General features: G+C 44.5%; 4 protein-coding genes and 1 long non-coding RNA gene across 16 annotated transcripts; 2 read left to right on the top strand and 3 right to left on the bottom strand.

Moving 5' to 3' along the window:
* Positions 1-1102: 1102 nt before the first annotated feature.
* LOC133142649 (cytochrome c oxidase subunit 6B1) lies at positions 1103-2342 on the bottom strand. The gene is made up of 4 exons (XM_061264039.1): positions 2182-2342; positions 1721-1838; positions 1526-1626; positions 1103-1316 (listed from the first exon to the last, which is right to left on the bottom strand). The coding sequence occupies exons 2-4, from the start codon at positions 1824-1826 to the stop codon at positions 1263-1265; spliced, it is 261 nt and encodes an 86-aa protein (XP_061120023.1). The 5' UTR covers positions 1827-1838; positions 2182-2342; the 3' UTR covers positions 1103-1262.
* Positions 2343-2824: 482 nt separating this feature from the next.
* On the bottom strand, positions 2825-6981 carry fam234a (family with sequence similarity 234 member A). Of its 2 annotated transcripts, XM_061264029.1 has the most exons (13): positions 6723-6981; positions 6488-6647; positions 5941-6233; positions 5763-5873; positions 5488-5670; positions 5268-5392; positions 5051-5183; positions 4795-4927; positions 4588-4728; positions 4297-4378; positions 4013-4165; positions 3838-3934; positions 2825-3771 (listed from the first exon to the last, which is right to left on the bottom strand). In XM_061264029.1, the coding sequence occupies exons 3-13, from the start codon at positions 6203-6205 to the stop codon at positions 3554-3556; spliced, it is 1641 nt and encodes a 546-aa protein (XP_061120013.1). In that variant the 5' UTR covers positions 6206-6233; positions 6488-6647; positions 6723-6981; the 3' UTR covers positions 2825-3553. The 2 variants fall into 2 exon arrangements, with proteins under 2 accessions (XP_061120013.1, XP_061120012.1); XM_061264028.1 differs by lacking the exon at positions 6488-6647 and having other exon boundaries at positions 6723-6980.
* A 172-nt stretch (positions 6982-7153) lies between these two features.
* On the top strand, positions 7154-11747 carry luc7l (LUC7-like (S. cerevisiae)). 6 transcript variants are annotated; one of them, XM_061264037.1, is made up of 11 exons: positions 7200-7359; positions 8441-8511; positions 9368-9462; positions 9533-9631; positions 9733-9843; positions 9927-10070; positions 10176-10352; positions 10433-10521; positions 10612-10641; positions 10706-10855; positions 10927-11747. In XM_061264037.1, the coding sequence occupies exons 4-11, from the start codon at positions 9536-9538 to the stop codon at positions 11039-11041; spliced, it is 912 nt and encodes a 303-aa protein (XP_061120021.1). In that variant the 5' UTR covers positions 7200-7359; positions 8441-8511; positions 9368-9462; positions 9533-9535; the 3' UTR covers positions 11042-11747. The 6 variants fall into 6 exon arrangements, with proteins under 6 accessions (XP_061120015.1, XP_061120021.1, XP_061120016.1 ...); XM_061264035.1 differs by having other exon boundaries at positions 7323-7359; positions 8842-9462; XM_061264036.1 differs by lacking the exon at positions 7200-7359 and adding an exon at positions 8842-8884.
* LOC133142642 (epidermal growth factor receptor kinase substrate 8-like protein 1) lies at positions 11247-18840 on the bottom strand. Of its 6 annotated transcripts, none has more exons than XM_061264021.1 (20): positions 18689-18840; positions 17307-17365; positions 17072-17230; positions 16693-16842; positions 16540-16616; positions 15306-15451; positions 15197-15243; positions 14997-15123; positions 14830-14918; positions 14687-14761; positions 14048-14196; positions 13859-13906; positions 13632-13776; positions 13443-13483; positions 13250-13355; positions 13050-13175; positions 12792-12942; positions 12568-12733; positions 12307-12439; positions 11247-12221 (listed from the first exon to the last, which is right to left on the bottom strand). In XM_061264021.1, exons 2-20 carry the CDS (start codon positions 17334-17336, stop codon positions 12135-12137), a joined length of 2052 nt encoding a protein of 683 aa, XP_061120005.1. In that variant the 5' UTR covers positions 17337-17365; positions 18689-18840; the 3' UTR covers positions 11247-12134. The 6 variants fall into 6 exon arrangements, with proteins under 6 accessions (XP_061120005.1, XP_061120006.1, XP_061120007.1 ...); XM_061264022.1 differs by having other exon boundaries at positions 13443-13480; XM_061264023.1 differs by having other exon boundaries at positions 15339-15451.
* LOC133142650 (uncharacterized) lies at positions 13660-16821 on the top strand. The gene is made up of 4 exons (XR_009710229.1): positions 13660-13799; positions 13869-13934; positions 14017-15257; positions 16709-16821. It is a non-coding gene; the product is annotated as an uncharacterized LOC133142650 (long non-coding RNA).
* Positions 18841-19080: the final 240 nt, after the last annotated feature.

Below are 19080 nucleotides of genomic sequence, written 5' to 3'. Positions count from 1 at the left end.
GCAGCTCCCTCAGTGCCAGGCTAAATAAACCCGTCAGGCTGCTTTTCGCCAGCCTTATAATCAATGTGCCTGTACTCTGCCTGTGCAGTGTAAATACGTCAGTATAATAAATAGCCAGTCCAATTCATTACTCCCAATTTTAATCCACTGGTACGCCTAGTTTTTTGCCTAACCAAACGTAATGCTATGCACACACTTGTCGGTAGCTAGTAGTTGTTTATACATGTGGGCTCTTTGTATTGAGTATGTAACGCACATGCTTGGATCTTCAAATCTCTCTTTCCTCATACAGCGGATGTGGCAAGTTCAAATGAGGCGTTATGAAATGTTCATATGAAACACTTTCCAGGGGTCTCAAGCCAAAGCTAATGCCGGATAATGTCAATTCTACGAAATATAGTCCCTTTATGAAAATATATATATGTATATTTTAGAGGAGAAATGTATAAACAGCAGTGTCTAAAACTACAGTTGCTCGATTTTTCTCAACCTGGACATTTTTCAAAACAAATTGAATCGGGCCCACTATTTGAGGAAATACGGTAAAAGTAGCTTTGTAGTGTTGTTTGGCCAAATGCTAGCCTGAGCTGAACGTCATGTCCAGAAGTAATTGACATGCAAACGACCTTTACTAAAGTTGCCATCCAATTCTACGACTTAAAGTGACCGCAAGTCATTTGGTCAGCTTTCTTTATATTTCTCAGCTTGGATTTTCAATCAGCGCCAGTACCGGCAACTTTTAATATGCAGTAACTACTTTTACCTCAAATTTCGACAAGCTTCACTTTTACATCAGTACTTTGTCATACAATATACATTTCAAATCCGCGTTGGAGTAAATGAGCCACAAATTGTATCACTCCTTGTGTATAAAATGCACTCGTATGTATTTCATTTCGGTATGTGTGACGTGAGTCATAACTCAGCATGGGGTGATGATTATTGTATGAGTGGAATTTAGTGTTTTTGGGGGGGGGAATAAAGCTATTTTTCTAATCTTGGCGCTGTATATTAAGTGTAGGCTTATTTCAAAGACCAATAAAATGTATATAATGTGCACTGTATGTCATTTTGTCCCCCCCAGGTAGCAGACAGTGTATGATTAAAGTGAAATAGGTATAGAATATATTTATTAAGGCTCTGTTATACATTTTTTGGATATTGACTGTTAAGGAATGCGCATTTTGTGTCAGTAAAGTTGCCGATGGTCCAACCACTTTACTTTTAAACACATTCTCATCGATCAATGTTGACGGTGGTCTTCAGATTTTTCCTGGGAATGTCCCCTCTGCTCTCTGCTCGTCCCACTCCTCGACCTAAGAGACGCAATTTCAAATATGACTTTTTTTTCTTTGCTTTGCAGTTTAGTTGCACAATCCCTGATTTGGCCTCAATTTTGCATCATTTTTATCTGATAGAAAAAAAATGGACATGGCTGATTTTCACTGGACAGTGTCTAAGCCTTCTGAAGCAATTTTGAATTGATGTCTTTTTCTCTATTTTATTATAAAAAAAATTACTTTACCCAGGACATAGGGCAGAGAGACTCGTAGACCCTCCGGTACCACTCGCACGGGGCATTGTCTACACCTTTTGCATCCAGAGCTTTCTGGCAGCGATGGAAGTCTATTAATAGACATTTAACAACAATACAGCGTGGCTATTAATAAGACTCATGACAAGAATATTTGTAAATATATTTGTGACCTTGAAGCCTTACCTAGATAGTTGGACCAGCAATTCCTGGTCTGGTTCTGGTTGGGGAACCTGGCATCAAATGGAGCGGTGCGATAGTTCTCTAGTTTTTTCTTGATGTCCTCAGCCATCGTCACGTTTGTCTTTAAACAACACCATTTTTGTTAAATGCATCAACATGCTAAAAGTGCCAATCATTTGCCCTCTGGTGTTCAGATACTTTTAAGTACTTTTTATCAAAGTCTGAGCTTTTTTAACAGTACAAAAATAAAACAATATTGTGAAATATCTCAGCAGCTTTAGACACTATTCTGATATACAGCATGCAAACCATAGAATTATAAATCGAAAGTTACAAAATAATAATTAAGGTATTAGCATTAGGACACAAAAGACACGTCGGGAAATAATTGCCTAAAAATAAATCTTATATACTCTCATACATTCTCTTAGATAGCATATATTTAAAAAATGCATGAAAATTACCTAAAACGTCGGTGACTTTTGGTCTCTGCTGACTTTACGTCCGCTCGGAAGTGAAGCCTTATCGTTCTAATGAAATGATAAACGCGCGTCCCCGCAGACGATGACGTCAGCGACCGTGCGGCACCACGCTGACGGTATGGCGGACAAACCGGGTCACATTGAGCCCTATGTACCGGCAGCCGGCTCCGTTAGCGACGTGAAAGCCCACAAGGGGGTCATGGAATTTAAATTGGTTACCCCCCTTTACACTGTTCCTGTAATTTCATATTGTCGCACAGGTCTTTGAACGTCTCCCAAAAGTTAATAATTACGCCGCATTAGGAGTTTGGTGTGTTTCCTTGTCAAAAGAGTACATTTTTATGTAGTATTGGAATTCTGAGTAATTTAATGCCATACTGTAGTAGCTGAGTAATTTAATGCCATACTGTACTAGGTTTCATTAGACTGATGAAGACGAGTTGTACGTGACTGAAACCAACAAACACATGTACAAGTTTCGCGGTCAACTGCGCATGTGCGGTAAAGTACAGTGTCCCAGCAATAACCTTTAAGGTCAACCTGTATCGCAGTTCACTTTATTGTTTTACAGTATTATTGTATCTTGTTTTAAGCTGTGTGCGGGATGGGTGGACTCACTAGACCGTTCCAGATGTTTACAAATCCTTTTAATAGTAAACAAATTTTAACTTTAGGAGAAACCCCAGCTTGTCTTAAAAGAAACACAAATTCCAATATAAATATACAGCAAAACAAATATTTTCCTATGAATATAAATCTCAAATATAATGTAAATCTGATTGATAAGGCGCTACAACCACACTGCAAGAACTCACTGCCTCAGTGAATGTTGAAAATCAAACCACACAGAGCAGACCTGTAACAAATCGGCGGAATAGTTCAGGTTGAAATGTTCACGTTTAAGGCTGTTCTAGTATTAAATATTACAGTAATTAACCTCCACTAACCTTTGAAGCACTAGTGTGAAACAATTGCATATATCTGCACAATAATCAAGTTTCATTTTATATGTGGAAAAGAAACAATTGCATTGCTGAAAGAAAGTGCAAGAAGTTAAAATACAGCAAGAGTTGTGATGATTTCTCAGCAGGCGGCATGACTGTCAGGGAAAACAGCAGTTTAGACACAAACCACCTAGAATCGTTAGCCTAATACGTTATTTTTTTGACTTGCCGTTACAAACGTAATAAAAATACTTGGTTAAATTAGCTTTTTCCTGTTTCCTGAAGAGAGGCCAAGGCAATTACACTATCAGGCTAACCGAGTGTTATCTATGCAAATTCACAGCCTGCAAAACAAACACTTGACACAGGAGGAATGAACAGAAAAGCGCCAAAAAATCCAGACGGTCGATTCAGTTATCGCTGAAGCGCAGTCGGTTAAAGGCCTGTTTGATGTCGTCGTCGTCGTCCGTGTTGGCGGCCTCGCTGCGGCCGACAGGGAGCACCTTGCTCCCAGGCACGTCGCTCTTCAGCTTCCACTTACTGAGAACCACCGTGCCTTCCGTGTCCTTGGCCTCGGGACCCGACAGCAGGATGAAGGCGGCGTGGCGTCCTCTCTCCATCAACGTTGCTGCCGTAAAAACACACAACTGTTGACGACCGTCATTCGACAACATGTCACCACGCAACGCAATACCTTTGAATGCAACGATGTGGTCCGTCATTTTTTCAGACTCCAGCAGCACGTTGGAGTAGAGAGGATACAGCATGTAAGAACGACGTTCGCCGGGTGCCTGAAAGAAGACGTACAGTTCAAATATTTCCTAACAGTGAGCAGTGTGAAGATTTTTTTTTTGTCACAGGAGACTTACAGAGGAGTTGGCCTGAGTGGGCAGCAGCCCCCAGAACACAAAGATGGAAATGGAGTTGGTGGTGTGTACGGAGGTGGGTCCAGGCGAATTGGCGCCGGACAGGAGCTCCACTTCCCACAGCACGTCACCGGACTTCCCATCTAGGATCACCACCTGCGAGCAACAAGGAGTTAAATTCCTGACCAAGCTTCAACGGGTAAAGTACAATTTTATTTGTTCTGAGGTTAGCTGTCATGAGACTTTGGGGCACAAAGTAGTTCCACATCCATTTTTTTTTAACTTGCCCTCTTGGTGGAATCGTCCATGTCCTCCTCAAGCGCAATATCAAGTACACCGTCTTTATTGAAGTGACCAAAGCCAGGCTCCCTAAATTGATGACATCACAGAGGGAAGGAGGGGGGGTACTTTTTTATCTCAAATTCAAACCCGAGTCAAACTAATCATAACACAGTTGTTAAATGCAACCAAACTACTGGAATAAAAAATGTTGGAAGTGTGATCATTTAATTCAGTTAATTCTTTTTGCAAACCACCAGAGGGCGCACACGTGTATTGTATGAATACAAAATAGTCACCTGAAGACTGAGGTGGTGTTGAACTTCCACAAAGGCTGCAGTGTCTTTCCATCTATTAAAACCACATCACTGCCCGTCACCAGCATCAAGTTGGATGACGGCGCCGTGTCTGTTCTCACCACACGCCTCAGCAAGTCAGACCTACATAAAAAGACGCTCGAGTGAGAACGGCTGACGTGCCATGCAAGTGCGGTCGCGGCACCTTACTCGTAAACTGGTACCGATCCAGATGCGGCCGCGGCTTCCCTCTTCATTTGTTTCTTCTCCTTGAAGCCCGCCTCAAGCCCTTCTTTGGCTTCTTTGGCAATCCTCCACAGGGCCAGTCCGTACAAGCCGGTGTCTGGAAAATACACAACCGAAATATTAGAAGCGTGCAAACAGCTAGTCAAACCTTAGGTAAGTCATTTTGCATTCTGTTGGTGTGTTGGAAAAATAATAATAATAGTTCACTGTATTCACAAACCGTTTTGAAGCAGCAGATACTCAGTGCCCTCCCCACTCTTATGGAGAAGATGAGCGGATGTTTCTGTGGTGTTCAGAGCCACCGTTGATCCAATCTGGACGCCTGTCTTCCCGGAGATGAACACCAGCTGAGTCTACAGGTATAAGAAAAAAAAAAAAGTTAGTTGGCTGTTGTTGGTGAACACAAACACACATTCATTGAGTGTAATATTATTTACCTTGGTGCTGTCAGATGCCACTAAGGCTACGTCGCTGACCTTGTCCCCATCCAGATCCGGAACACTGAGAACGGGCAGGCTGCTTTGCAAACCAGGAGGCTGAGGCTGCTGCCACCTGACCTCACCTGACGACGCACACACATCACGGGACTATTGATAGCCGCTGTAGTGCCCGCTGTTTTTTCACTCAACCTCTCCATTTAAAGGTGATCACCATTACCTTTGGATTTATCCAGCGCTGACAGCCGGTCGGAATGGAACAGCAGACAGTCCCATTCCTCTCTCGTCTTTGTGTCCAGGCCACACTGGGCCCAGTGGAAGTCAGGATCCAGCGGGCGCACCCACAGGGTTTCTCCGTCTGTCCCATCCACTGCCATCATGAACACACATGGTGACGGCAGACCTGCGGAAACATCCCAAAGTAATTATTGTTCTCTCATTTGTCATCTTTGAATTGTTCATTTCAATCGTTTAGACTATAAGAGCTCATCTTACCCGCATTCCCGCATGTATTGTTCAGACTAACTTCGGCGCTCTTGACCACGAGCAGGACATCCTTCACCTTGTCTTTGCTCGTATCTTCAAACACTAAAACGTCATACGTTTCTACGGCAAAAGAGAAGATCATTGACTCCCAAATTATTATAGCATCAATAATTGAGAATATACACACCCGCGTCAATAAATGTCCTATTCCAGGAAGCAAGATACTGCGGTCTGACAGGGCAGGGGATAATAAAGGAGAAGGCAAAGACCACTGTGAGGCAAAGGAACAAGGAGAGGAAGAAGATGGCCGTCCGCCAGTGGGTGAGTTTGGAAAGCCCCAGCACTTCCTTGCAGCCTCGCTTGAGTTCTGTCGCTGGCGGCGCTGCCGTCTCCACGCCGTCTTCTCCGCTCTTCAGGGGATCACCCTCAGTGGGACTGTCCGTCGTCTCCATTGTCCTATTGGTGCATCACTGCACAAATCTGAGACAAGCAAAATTCATTTCGTCAATCTGTGGCATTGCATCAACACTGCCATTAAAAAAATAACCAAGGCCTAGGTGGCATTTCCAGCTATTTCTGATGCGTCTACCTTTGTAAATGTGAGCCTATTGATGCAAGCCACCGGTTACTCCAGATGCTTCTAAGGACAACAAGCTAGGACTAGCTCAACCAGTATTTATAATACTCACAGGGGTACAAGAGATCAATTGTTTCATATTGCACATTTGGAATACCTAGTTAGTAGAAAAGCTGCTCTGGTGATAAATCATTGACTGCACGGCAACGAGACTTGTTTTGTGGAGTTTTTAGCTTGGAAAAGTTGTCGTTTCTACAGTTGGTTAACTTGTTGAGCAAAATCGCCAAGGTTTCCCTGCCTTCTTTGCCGCACGACAGCTGCAATACGAGTAACCACGAAAGGTTCCGTCATATAAACGAGAATCTAGTTGAAATCGATATGTTTTGACCCACCTTCAAGCGTCGTCTCGCGAATGTTTAGCTCAAAGACAGGCTAGTCACTCGAACCCAAGCAGGGGGAAAAAAAAAATCACTTCTTCTCTGTATTTTAACCCCGAATTTGTCTATCGCGTAGGACGTGCTATTGCGGTTATTATAAAAACTTAAAGATTCATGATAATGTATATTTGTCAATCATATTAATTCAAACTGCCAAATTGTAAATTTCTAGGGCAACGCCTTACACAATTAATCGGTAGATCTGTTTTCGAGATGTTGCCTGAAAGCAAAATTCGGACAAAAATAAAAGTAGTTCCAAAGCGCCGTTTTGATTGGATGGATGATTGGATGGAAGTACACACAGCAAGCTCCAGTTCGATTGGACAATATTCCTGTTCTCGCACGCTTCTATTGGACAATCTCGCGGAACTTGGACACGGGATTTGACGTGATTTCCCCTATTAAAAAAAAAACTCGAGAACGTCTGGTAACGGCGATGCTCGACCGAATGTCTGTTTTTCACATCTACAATTAATTGGAGAGCACCATTTTTTACCCGCTTTTTAGTATTCGACGAAAGAGTCCGCAACAATGTCCGCCCAAGCTCAAATGCGAGCTTTGCTGGACCAGCTGATGGGAACGGCGAGGGATGGTGAGTCGCCGTTTGCATGCTAGGCTAGCCCAGTTAGCTTGAGCGCGCTAGCCAAGATGGAGCCAGTGGTGAGGCAGGCTTGTGTTGGCTTGTGATGGGCAGGCCTGCGTGAATGCAAACAAGGGCTCAACTTCATGTCTACCTGCGTACGTCACACGGTTTCATGTTTGTATCCATGGAGCTTGTCTTTTTCAATAAAACCGACTTATCAATAACGACCCCCTGCCGTATTATATATATATATTTATGGGTTTTTTTCGGCTATGGCTAATTTCAATTGGCTTACGTTGGAGCGCGAGAAAGACCGAACACTTGTAAAACTGACAAAAATGTGAACGTATGGAGTAAAAAATAGTTAACATTAGATTCAAAGTGTCACGATTTTACTCCTTATAGGGATTTTATACTCCAATAACATTATGTATGATGATTTTCCTTGAAATTAATGGACATTTTCTTGGATCTTTTCTCTATTTATTTATCTATCTATCAAATATATAGACTACACACTCTTTATATTGCACACCTCTAGACAAAAGTAAGAAACCAAGCATTCATGACCCACAGGGTCTGGTCTATTCTTCTATAAAGCCATCCAAGAGATGGTCACAGATACTTCAGTAGAATGTACGAATGACCTAATTGTTTCGAATTGAGTACAAGTGCTAACACTTGACTTGAGTACTTGCTGATGAGCTATTACAGATACTTGATGATGCCATTACATCTGGTAGTTGGTCACAAAGAAACATTGTTAGTTTCTATCAAGCCGATGAAGGATACCAGTGTAGCATCGGATTTTGCGTCAGATTGAAATGAAATAAAAATGGATTTATCCACCATTTGGATACAAACATCACCACAGAAATTTCTCGCCGAGTCTCACAGTAGGCTTAAAGCACATTGCTGGCCTGCGTTATTAAAATGGAGATTCACCCTAACAGTCACACACGTGGGTTGTCGTCCTAAGTGTTAATGAATGTGTGTGTGTGTGCGTGTGATGAAATTATCAGCAAATTCTTCCCATGCCTATGTTGCATACAAACTGAACAATTGTGGCCCCTTTATTTTATTCATTAAGGTTCAGTGTATCTTTGCCAGCCTACATCAATCTGCAAAGGAGTTGCAGAAAAGCCTCATGTTCATCGAGCCGTGAGTCACACATAATTTTTAAAGCTGTTATGATCAATATCCAAACAGTATATGTTTGCCTATCGGAAGTCATTGTAGCCTGTTTTTTTTTTTTTTAAGGTATGAAATTTGGTGTAGTGCTAAGCTGCTATCTGGTCACGCTGAATGAACACTTAAGAAAACCCCACTTCTCAGCAGAAACCAGTTGACATCTTTTTTTTTTTATTTATTTTTTTACTCAGACGAGACAAACACTTTACACACGTCATTTCCGCTCTGACTCTTGTATGACTCCCAACTTCTTACCACAGGTTTGGCAAGAAAACTGTTCCCTTTTTTACTTTCCCACAGCCGGTTTAAAATTCTGCAGCTGAAGGCTTGAAGATGCAGAAGGGTACAGTATGTGGTGCAGATCGCAGTGTGTATAAACCTACTTTCTGTCAATGTTTCATGTCTGTAAATGGCTCGGCCGGGAATACGTGATTTGCATTTGTAACCTGTGTGTTGACGTGCCACGTAAAACATACCGAATGATGCCCATGAGGACACAGAGCCTTAAAACAAGCTCAACTGAGACTTGAGGTTCTGCTCTTGTGATAGAATCTTTGAGGCCTGGGTAAGTCGCAATGAGGCCACACATTGCCTCGTGTAACTTCACACTTACGCCAACAGAGGCAAAGTTTCTTCATGAATTACTCATTTGACACGCTAATGACCAAGACGACGTTCTTGTGGTAGTTTTGGGCTCAGACCGAGCAAAGGCAGCTATTGTGACACGGGTGCTATACATTGTAAAAGAGGAAGTCAGATAAGCTGAGGCTTGGCCCTTATTAGTACATGAGGTTCTTCTCACAGGATGCCTTCTGGACTCTTTCAGGGGACGAGACGCGGCAGAGGGTCAAGTACTCGGACGAGCGAGTCTGCAAAAGTCACCTCCTCGACTGCTGTCCGCATGACATCCTGTCTGGAACCGTGAGTGTCGAGATTTTTATTGTCACGCCCAGTTTACATTTATTCTTCAGCTTGCATGTTGTATATTTAGCGCATGGACCTGGGAGAGTGCACCAAGATCCACGACCTGGCGCTTCGAGCAGACTATGAAATTGCCTCCAAGGAGCGAGAGCTCTTTTTTGAGCTGGATGTAAGTGACGTGTCGCCACAAGGAAAATAACTCCGCGCACGTCTTGTTTCTTTTGTTCCGTTTTACAATATGACCGACCTGTGGCTCTTCTCCTTCCAAAGGCCGTCGATCACTTAGAGTCCTTCATCGCTGACTGCGACCGCAGAACGGAACTGGCCAAGAAACGTCTGGCCGAGACTCAAGAGGAGATCAGTGCTGAAGTGGCAGCCAAGGTTGGTTTAAAAAAAAAAAAAAAAAGTTGTGCGGTGTCAGGTTTTGTCAGTCTTACTCAAGCTGCTGTTAATGGGTGCCTCAGGCGGAGAAGGTCCACGAGTTGAACGAGGAAATTGGAAAGCTCCTGGCAAAGGCCGAGCAACTCGGAGCAGAGGGAAACGTGGAGGAATCCCAGAAGGTGCTACAGGAAGTGGAGAAGGTCCGCAGTAGGAAGAAGGATGCAGAGGTGAGGCCGTGGCGGTTTTCAAATCAAATGCATGTTTTACAATAAATCAACTGATATGAGTCTATGCTTCCGCTCCCCCGTTCCCATCTTTGCGTCGTCTTCCAGGAGGAATACAGAAACTCCATGCCGGCCTCCAGTTTCCAACAGCAAAAGCTTCGCGTTTGCGAGGTGTGCTCGGCGTATCTGGGCCTCCACGACAATGACCGCCGTCTGGCCGACCACTTTGGCGGCAAGCTCCACCTGGGCTTCATCCAGATCAGAGAGAAGCTGGACCAGCTCAAGGTGCGTGTGTGTGCCCGTGAAGCTCTTCACGTTACTCAAGAAGACTCCTTTCATGAAGTCACAACTTTTCTCGTCATCAGAAAACCGTTGTGGACAAGCAGGAAAAGCGAAACCAGGATCGGCTCAAGAGACGGGAAGAAAGGGAGAAGGAGGAAAAGATGAAAAAGCGGTAAGGGAGTGTGCGGCAGGCAATGTTACAATGGCTTTGCGCTTTTTGTAGACTTTATTCTTCTTGAACTTCTTTGTGTTCTCTTTCTAGGACGAGATCCCGCAGCAGGGAACATAAAAGGTAAGCGACTCCAAGAAATCCCGCTTGGACAGGAATGGCTTGTTCTCAAACGTCTTTTTTTTAGGTCTGGTTCTCGCGACCGGAGGAGGCGCCGCTCGCGCTCCTCGTCCCGAGACAAGCGCCGCTCGCGCTCTCGCTCCAGGGACAGGAAGAGGCGACAGAGGTCCCGCTCCCGAGGCCAACGTCACAGCCACGAGCACGGCTCCAGACATAAGTACGACCCATCTCAACTTTTAATGATCTTTTTGAGGTTGGTGGCCAACTATTAAAATCCTTTGCTGGCAGGTCATCCAGAGACCGCGAGCACTCGTCCAGAGACAAGTCGCAAGGCCGCGAGCGGCGGGACGGCGTCAACGGCCGGTCGGACTCTCGCAGAGCAGATGACAGAGAAGACCCGTGAAGGCCAACGTCCATCTCACATAACACCCACCACCTTGTTGTCCGTTTGTGTTCTTATAGTCCCTTAGACTCGTTTTTCTTTACTTTGACTCACCAAAAAATCTCCATTCAATATTACATTTTTCATATGTCAAGCCACCTTTTGTTACACCTCCGTAATTTGGTGGCCTTCCTTTATCCAATGAACAGTGACGTCAGAGACCTCATACATTTGTCAATATTATTTTAATTCGTTTCTTTTATGATACAGGATCTGACTGTGTAATGTGTGCTTTAGTTTACTGTTCTTTCGTTCAAATTTTTAGAAACACCCTTGAGTCCCTTCACACCTCAACCATGTTTTCTCCTCCAGTGTAGTCTAATTTCTTTTCAAGGGGGGCAGTACCTACTGAGTAAATTAAAAAGTGGTCGAGCGGGGGTTAAAAAAAAAAAATGGTTGGAAATGTTTGCGAGTTAGTCTTTTGTTAACTGATTTAAAAATCCAAACATTCACCGTTTATAGAAAGTTCATTTGAGTTGGTGTCGGCAAGTGAAGCGGAAATGTTGTCCACGCCATTTAAAAGAAATAAACTGCTTTGTAATTACATGGAAACAGATTGTAACGGCTGCGTCGGTTTACAAAGGTGTCATCTGGTTCCTCTGGGGTTCATTAAAAAAAAAAAATCTGTTCTCAATGAAATCATATTAAAGGCATTATTGCATTTTGATCATTTCTTATGTGCCCCAAAACAATGCTGGGTTGCTTTCCTAACACTAGAATTTGAGTAGATTGGGTTCAGACAGTAAAATCTGTCAGTTGTGTCAGAGAAAGAGCTTCTCGTGTTATTCTTACAAAGTGTTGGTCATGAGAGTGTACTTTTCAATGCATTTGAATAAAGTCTTGCATTTAATTTGCTCAATATTAGTCAATTAACGGTAAAATCTACATTGAACTATATAAGTTAGCGATATATATACTTGCGTCAAATACAAAACAGAAATGTGGCACAGTGATCTTCACAGGCAGGAGCTTGGCAGCACGCTATTTTCAGGTATGTACTGTATATATTATAATAATGATGCTATGCTATAAAGTCCATCTGTGAGGCCTCCGCTCACAATGTGCTACTCTCCAATTTCAGATCCACCTTCATTTTCTGCTTCTCCATGACAGCCTCCAGCTCCGTGGCCCTCCGAGCATCCTGCGGGTGAGGTGGGAGAAACAACGGATGCCATTAGGACCAAGAAGCAATGTAGATAATGTGCAGGGAATAAATTCCAGGTCACCTCCAGCAGTGCTCGCTGCACCGCCATTTGGCTGTACACCCGAGTTCCTTCATCTGGAATAACTTCGCGCAACTCATCCTTGCTGAGCGAGAAGAGTTGAGCGCCTGTCAGGACCCCCAAACACGTCACCGTCCTGAGGGAGCACAAGAATTCAGGTGAGCTGCCATGCCTGTTTTTTTATTTTTTTTTCCAGGGCTATGGTTCTAAGTGGCCACCAGATAGCGCCAAAGCAAAACCAACTGTATAAAAAAAATCACTCACGGTTCACTGAAGCCTTTCCCAGCGAGCCAAGACGCCACTTCCTCGGGTGTGGAATGGTAGTCGAGAGGAAGGGAGGTTTCTGCCGATCGAGGGATGATCAGAGGCTTGCTGTTGATGGCCTTTCCGTTCGTCAGCCTCAGTAGCAGCTCGTCATTCACCAACATAACTGGAAACGACAATGCACATCAGTGGGCGCCGAAGGTTTCCCCTAACATGACATCTACCTTTATCGTCCTCTGCTGCAGGACCATGCTGGCCGTAGGTGGGCATACTCTGCGGAACACGTGCGGAGAGGTTCGGGCGCGCAATGGGCTGGCCGGGTGCGGCTGGGGTGAAAGTCTTGGCCATCGGAGGCGGGGGCGGAGCCTGGGGGATCTAAGGAATATTTGGTGTGACGTCACAGTCTTACTCATCAGGTATGAGAGTGTCATTCGCTAAAATTCCTAGGGAGCGATTACATCGTGTTTACGTCAAGGCCTTACTGTGGGCGGCTTGCCAGTGACGGGACTCTCCGCGTGAGTAACTGGCTCCAGGATGTTGAAGGGAACGAAGCCCACTTGGTTGAAGCGATTGCGGCATTTCCACCAGCGCTTGGATGACTCCAGCACCTGTCAAAGAGAAAACGGAACCGCCAGATGGTGAGCAACTTGAGTGGTGGGCTCTGCGCCGGTGTTCAAAGTACCTCAAGCGTCTCCCCTTGTTGCACTGAAAGCTCAGTGTTGTTCCTGGCGATGAAGTCATAACTGCAGCTGTAGACTTTTTCAGACTCGGGAGAGCCTCCCGTGTCTCTGTCAGGGGGGGGGGGGGGGATGATGACATGAGATTTTTTTGCAAATTATTTTGCAGATCGCCAAGTCACGTCTTGGTGGACTTACACGTCATCACCGATGTGGCTGTTGAGCTGCTGTTGCTCCTGCTGTCAAAAACAGATGACGTTGTGGAAAGTAAAGATGGATGGTGGTGACAAGGCTTATAATGCCCACGTAGGTCATAAAATATTTAGGACACAACATCTCAAACTCTTCTAAACTCAGTGCACATAAGCCTTACGCAGCATTCTGTACCTCTTGTTTGAGACGGAGGGCTTCATGCGCGTGCTGCGACTCCACCGGATCCTCCCAGACCTGCCCGTCCGCCCAGAACTTGTCGGGCTTCCAGCCGTCCAGGAACACAGGCGTGTATGGAGCGATGGGCCCTCTGAGCTCCGAGCTGATGCCATACAAAGAGAATTGGTATCATAAATTCACCTTAGTTGTCGTATTTGTGAAAGATAGTTATTTTATCTGCATGCCTGTGTATAGCGCCCCCAGCTGGCCAAGGGTTGCACACCAGAAGGACCCTTTCCAGTCAATGGGAAAAGATTTGCGGTAATAAAATTCTTATCTCAAGGCACTTTATTTCTATCCCCAAACTCCAAATGAATAATCTCCCTGCTTTGGCCCTCATCAGCCTCCGACGGCGGACGGCAGGCTGCACCCACCGAGCGTGCGTCCAATTTGGACCCAAGGACGTCCACAGTGTCCTCTCCTCCACGTTCAGGTTCTCTTGCAGCAACGACACGGCAGCGCCGGTCAAGGCGGGGCTGGACACAGAGGCGGCCAGAGCCGGCCCCCCTGTCGTCTTCACCATCTGGACACACCCAGATAAGACAAACAAACCACTGTTCACATGCACGCTCTGATAAGCGCCACGCTAGGTTCACACACGAACACTCTTTTCATACAATTACGCACTAGCGGCTAAATATATAGCATTAGTGAATAATAGCATGAATCACGCTCGGGCAAAGGTTACGACAATTTGTTATTTTTGCTTAGCACATGAAATGTGTCATCTCCGTAGCTTTATCTCGTTCGCTTACATCTCTTATGTAGTTTGCAGAACAGTATATAGTCTGCACATACACTACTGCGGCACTAACACGTGAGCAACAGCCAGAGGCAAATTGCTTGTGTGTTTCACGCACATACTCGGCAATTAAAACGATAATTCTCTTGCAGGTATTATAGGTATTATAATTAGATCCTAATTATATATATATATATATATATATATATATATACTAATCCAAATAAATTATAATGTTATGTACAGTCAAGTTTGAGGATGATGCACTCACCATATCCAAAGGTTTAAATACGTGATGAACAAGGTCCTCAGAGGAAGGATTGGCTATGGTTGATTTCAAACGGGCCTACGCCGAAGAACACGCCGATCAAAAAGCAAGCAAAAAAGAAGAAATAGACTTGGTGGAATACAGACCAATAGACTGAAGCAATATTTGAATTTCTGGAAGATATCGACAAACTCCTCTTCGGGTGGCGGCCTGGCTTTCACCGTGAGCAGATCTTCTGCTTGAACAGATAATCAGAAATGGCAAACCAAAATACTAAAATAGCGACCGATGAAGCAAATCCGAGTCATTTTACCTTCAGCGCTCTGCTTTTTGCTTTTCTTCTTCTTCTTCCGCTGGTTGAGCACGATGGCGGCCTCGGCGGTCTGCTGCAGCTTGGACATGAAACTCTCGATGTCATCGAAGCAGTGATTGAGGATGTCCTGGAGGAGACAAAGTGGCTCTTTCAAAGTGTGTCCCGAGACGAGACTGTCCTGAAAAAAGGCGGAGGCGTACCACTTCTCGCTCGGCTCGAAGCAAGGACACGTCTGGGCCGCCGTTGGCTGCCGTGAGAGAGGTCAGATGATGTCATTCATTCGCTTCCATTTTACCGTTCCAGTATCACCTGAACCAGTATGAATGAAGATGCCTTTCTGACCTCTTGGTCCGGGGTAAGGCGGGGGGTTGATTGGCGGGGCGTTGGGAGCGTGCGCGATCGGATGGCTCGGAATGCCGTAGGGGTCGATCATGTCTGCGTCGTCGTGGGAAAACCTTCGGAGGAGGAGGGGGGGGGAGAAGGGAAGCATTAAAACTTGACAACCGTGGTGGCTGCTGACTCGGCATTCCGTGATTTTTGCGTATATTCACACAGAGTTCCGACAACAACCTTGACTGAGCTGAGGCACATAGGTGACATAAAAAAATAAATATATATATTAACTAACATAATGCTCATGTCTTCTCAGTTTCCTCACAAATGTACAAACCCATTATGACCTTTATGTTCTCTGAATGACAAGAGGTGGATACACAGGTTATGTGGAATTTCTGCTCTGTACCGATATGCCGCTGGTATTAATTAACCGGCGCTCTTTGTTTTTAGTAAATCAATTACAATATTGGGGCCAGTGCCTCACAAGACTGATTGGGAGTCACTATTATCAACTCAAAAGTACGCATGCCATTTAAAAGGCAAAAGAATAGTTAGCTCTATCTTTGGTCGTCTTCGTGCAGGGTGGATGCAAATAACTACCAGAAATCACTTCCCTCATTTGAATAACTTCCCTACCCGGAAGTAACCGCGTCAATCTTTCTTACCCGGTTAACGAGTCCCTCTGCTTGTCTTTTGAAAATATCTCAGAGGGTAATCCAAAACCAAGCACCCTGAAACTACTGCGAGGTCATCCTCTCCACTGCAACTTGCGCCTTTCTCCACAATGGCCGAGCTGTCTCTGTCACACCTTCTCCAGTTATGTGCGAACCGGTAGAACAGGTTGCTCCCTTACAGCTGTTTACACTGCCCTCCCTCTCCGGCGCACGCGCACCGACGGAAACTGTAGCGCCGCTTTGAGTCAGCATAATGGCGGCAGGAGGTGAGCTCTTTTTGTCTCGCTCTTCACTGACCCCTAAGCACAATGGGTAACCACAACAGTCTCAATCACACTGGGTACGGTCTAAAAATAGGTTTTACGGTCGTTTTTTTTTTTTCTTCTTCTTCTTCTTCTTCCAAACAGGCTTGGCTAGCGTGCACCTTGCGGGAAGTCAAATTAACCTTTAAATCCAATTGTTGCTGTTCATTACCAGAAGAAATGAGAATGATTACACTCGTGAGGACATTTAGACAAGATGATTGACTGTACCTGATTGAATCAGAACCGGTCTTACTCTGGCCCGATTTGGAAACGGCCTTCGTGATGTTGTCGCAGAGTTGCTCTGCCTGCGCGGATGCAAAACTAAAAATAAAAACCTGAGCCGCTCAGCTGAAAACACGCTGGCCTTTTAATGCTACGCACCTTCGTGTTCTCACAGCCGAAGAAGAGGACATCTGGTTTCTTCTCATTGGGGCTTTGGCACACCAGGAGAAGGACCGACGGGAAGAGCTCCTCGCCGTTAACCGACTCGCAGCGGAAGATGGAGTCCAAGTAATACTTCTCCAGTTCCTCCTGCATACCAAAATAATAATCTTAAGGGGACATTTTTGTTGTTGTTATTTACAGCCTCGTTGCCATTTCGGAAGCTGTGTAAAAAAAAGTTCCACCTGCAACGCTTGGAAAGGTAAGCCCCGTGCTCGGTTTAATCGATTTAGAACTTGCGGGGCTTTGTTCTCTAAGTACGGTTTCGCACATCTAGCGTAAGATAACTCAGCCAAACTCGAATGTTTTATCTACCCGCCTTAGTCTGAATGTCTCTGAGATAAACGGCATCAGAGCCGAGATCCAGTAGCATGTGTTGACTCCACAACTTGTTGCCCCGAGCTAGCTGGAGGAGACGAGACTGGGCCTCCTCCACGGTCTTCACATCTCCTCTCTGGAGGGAGAAGGTGATCAGGTGCTGGACAAACATCAGAAAGGACAAATGAGTCATTCCGTACACAATCTCACATGGAGACTTGTGTGATAAGACTTACCTTGACAAAATAGCGTTTGATGTTGGTCATCCTTTGTCCTTCTATTCACGTGTCATTGGCTAAGAATGAGAACATTGTTACGTAAGAGTCATTTAAGGGTCTGTTTAATTGGGCTCCGAGCCAAAACTAGTTCCTCGGTATCAACAAAACGGCGTCAAAGTGTTACTTTTTCGAAGCATCAATACATTTTCCATTTGGTGGCAAAACAATGAACAGTTAATAAAGACAAAAATAAATGAATGTCCTGAGGAAATTTGAACTTGAAAGCATCTCGTGTTCCACTTGGAAATCCCGTCTGTATTTGGCACTGGTGGCTTTTGCATAACAATACACAACTACAAAAAAATGGATTGTTTTAACCGACGTCATTGATTCATTCATATCTTCCACGCTGCAAACTGGATTCCCCCAGTCGCTTCTCTCGCATCTCTTAATGATTCTGTCACCAGGTCTGATACCGCACACGCGCCGTGAGTGGCACAACCGGTCCGACGGCATCACAGTATTTTCCCATCCACCCTATTTTTGGTGATCATCAGCACCGCACTAGAATTGCTGGTATTGCTCACTCATTAGTATCGCTCACACTTTCTTCTCCGGGCACTTTTCACAGACATTGCTGTGAAATTACCAAGACCCTCACCTCATATTTTGGGGGACTTGTTTCAATTTCCAGTCCACTTCTTAAAGTCCACAGCGTTCAAATTGAGGCCATTTTGATTGATACAAAAAAGGTAAAGGCCACTTGGAGGCAGCGTAATGCAGACTGACAGATTTTGAGCCGCAAGTAGGATAGTCCTTCTTCGCCGAGCATTAACACTATATGTCAGTGAGTAAAGTTAGATTATCCTTCAACATGTGTTGCGCCACCGTTTGTGTTCCACATTGCTTCCAAACCTGCAATTGTTTATGCTAAACTATTAGCATGTCAGTAGCATTTTATATTGTTTACTAGCATTCAGCTAAGCAGGCTTCCCCTAAAGCTGTTGTTTTAAAAATACAAGTTCCAAAATATCCACACTGTACTTCCACATTTCTGTGTTTCCAAACCAAAAAGGATGAGACAAAAACACATCATCGCTCCCGTAGATGGTTCCAATCGGCTCACGGATTGTTTTGCCGCTTTGAAATTTTAACACGTTCTTGTCTTTGCTTTTAAAGGTGTGGACGTCATCATGGTTGATTCCAGCTAATCCACCCGCCAAACACTTAAGGTACAAAGACAACAATGACATGAATGTTTTTCCATTTCTCTTTGCTATACTGTCAAAGCACCTCTGGGTAGAAATAGCTCAATGACACGCCATATGTTATTACTGTACATGTTCAACTCAACCATAACATGCCTAACTGACTATTTCAAAATATATCCTCAAACTTACCAAAGCTGACAAACTTCTATTGCATGATTCCGGACCTTAAAAAACAACGTCCTTGTTATGTCAATGAAAAATATGCCTGCTGCGAGTGCAGGTATGACACTCCTCTGAATGCTTTGAGCAGAAGGAGAGGTGTGTCAACTTTTACATTTCCAACCCTACCCAGCCCGCCTTCACTGAAATTGTCTACTCATCTTGTGTGTTGTGTTGACACATGTGTACGTGCGGTTGTTGTGTTGACACATGTGTACGTGCGGTTGTTGTAGCCAAGGGCGACATAGAAGGGAGGAAAGTGATGACGCTATGACGAGAATATGAAAAGTGTGTTTTACAAAACTTTATCGATCTAAATACAAATCATAAAAACTTTGGCACATTTGGTTTTCAAGTGGATC

Source organism: Syngnathus typhle, linkage group LG18, assembly GCF_033458585.1.
Source record: "Syngnathus typhle isolate RoL2023-S1 ecotype Sweden linkage group LG18, RoL_Styp_1.0, whole genome shotgun sequence".
Classification (NCBI taxonomy): Eukaryota; Metazoa; Chordata; class Actinopteri; order Syngnathiformes; family Syngnathidae; genus Syngnathus; species Syngnathus typhle.
This window is presented reverse-complemented; position numbering and strand designations above follow the sequence as displayed.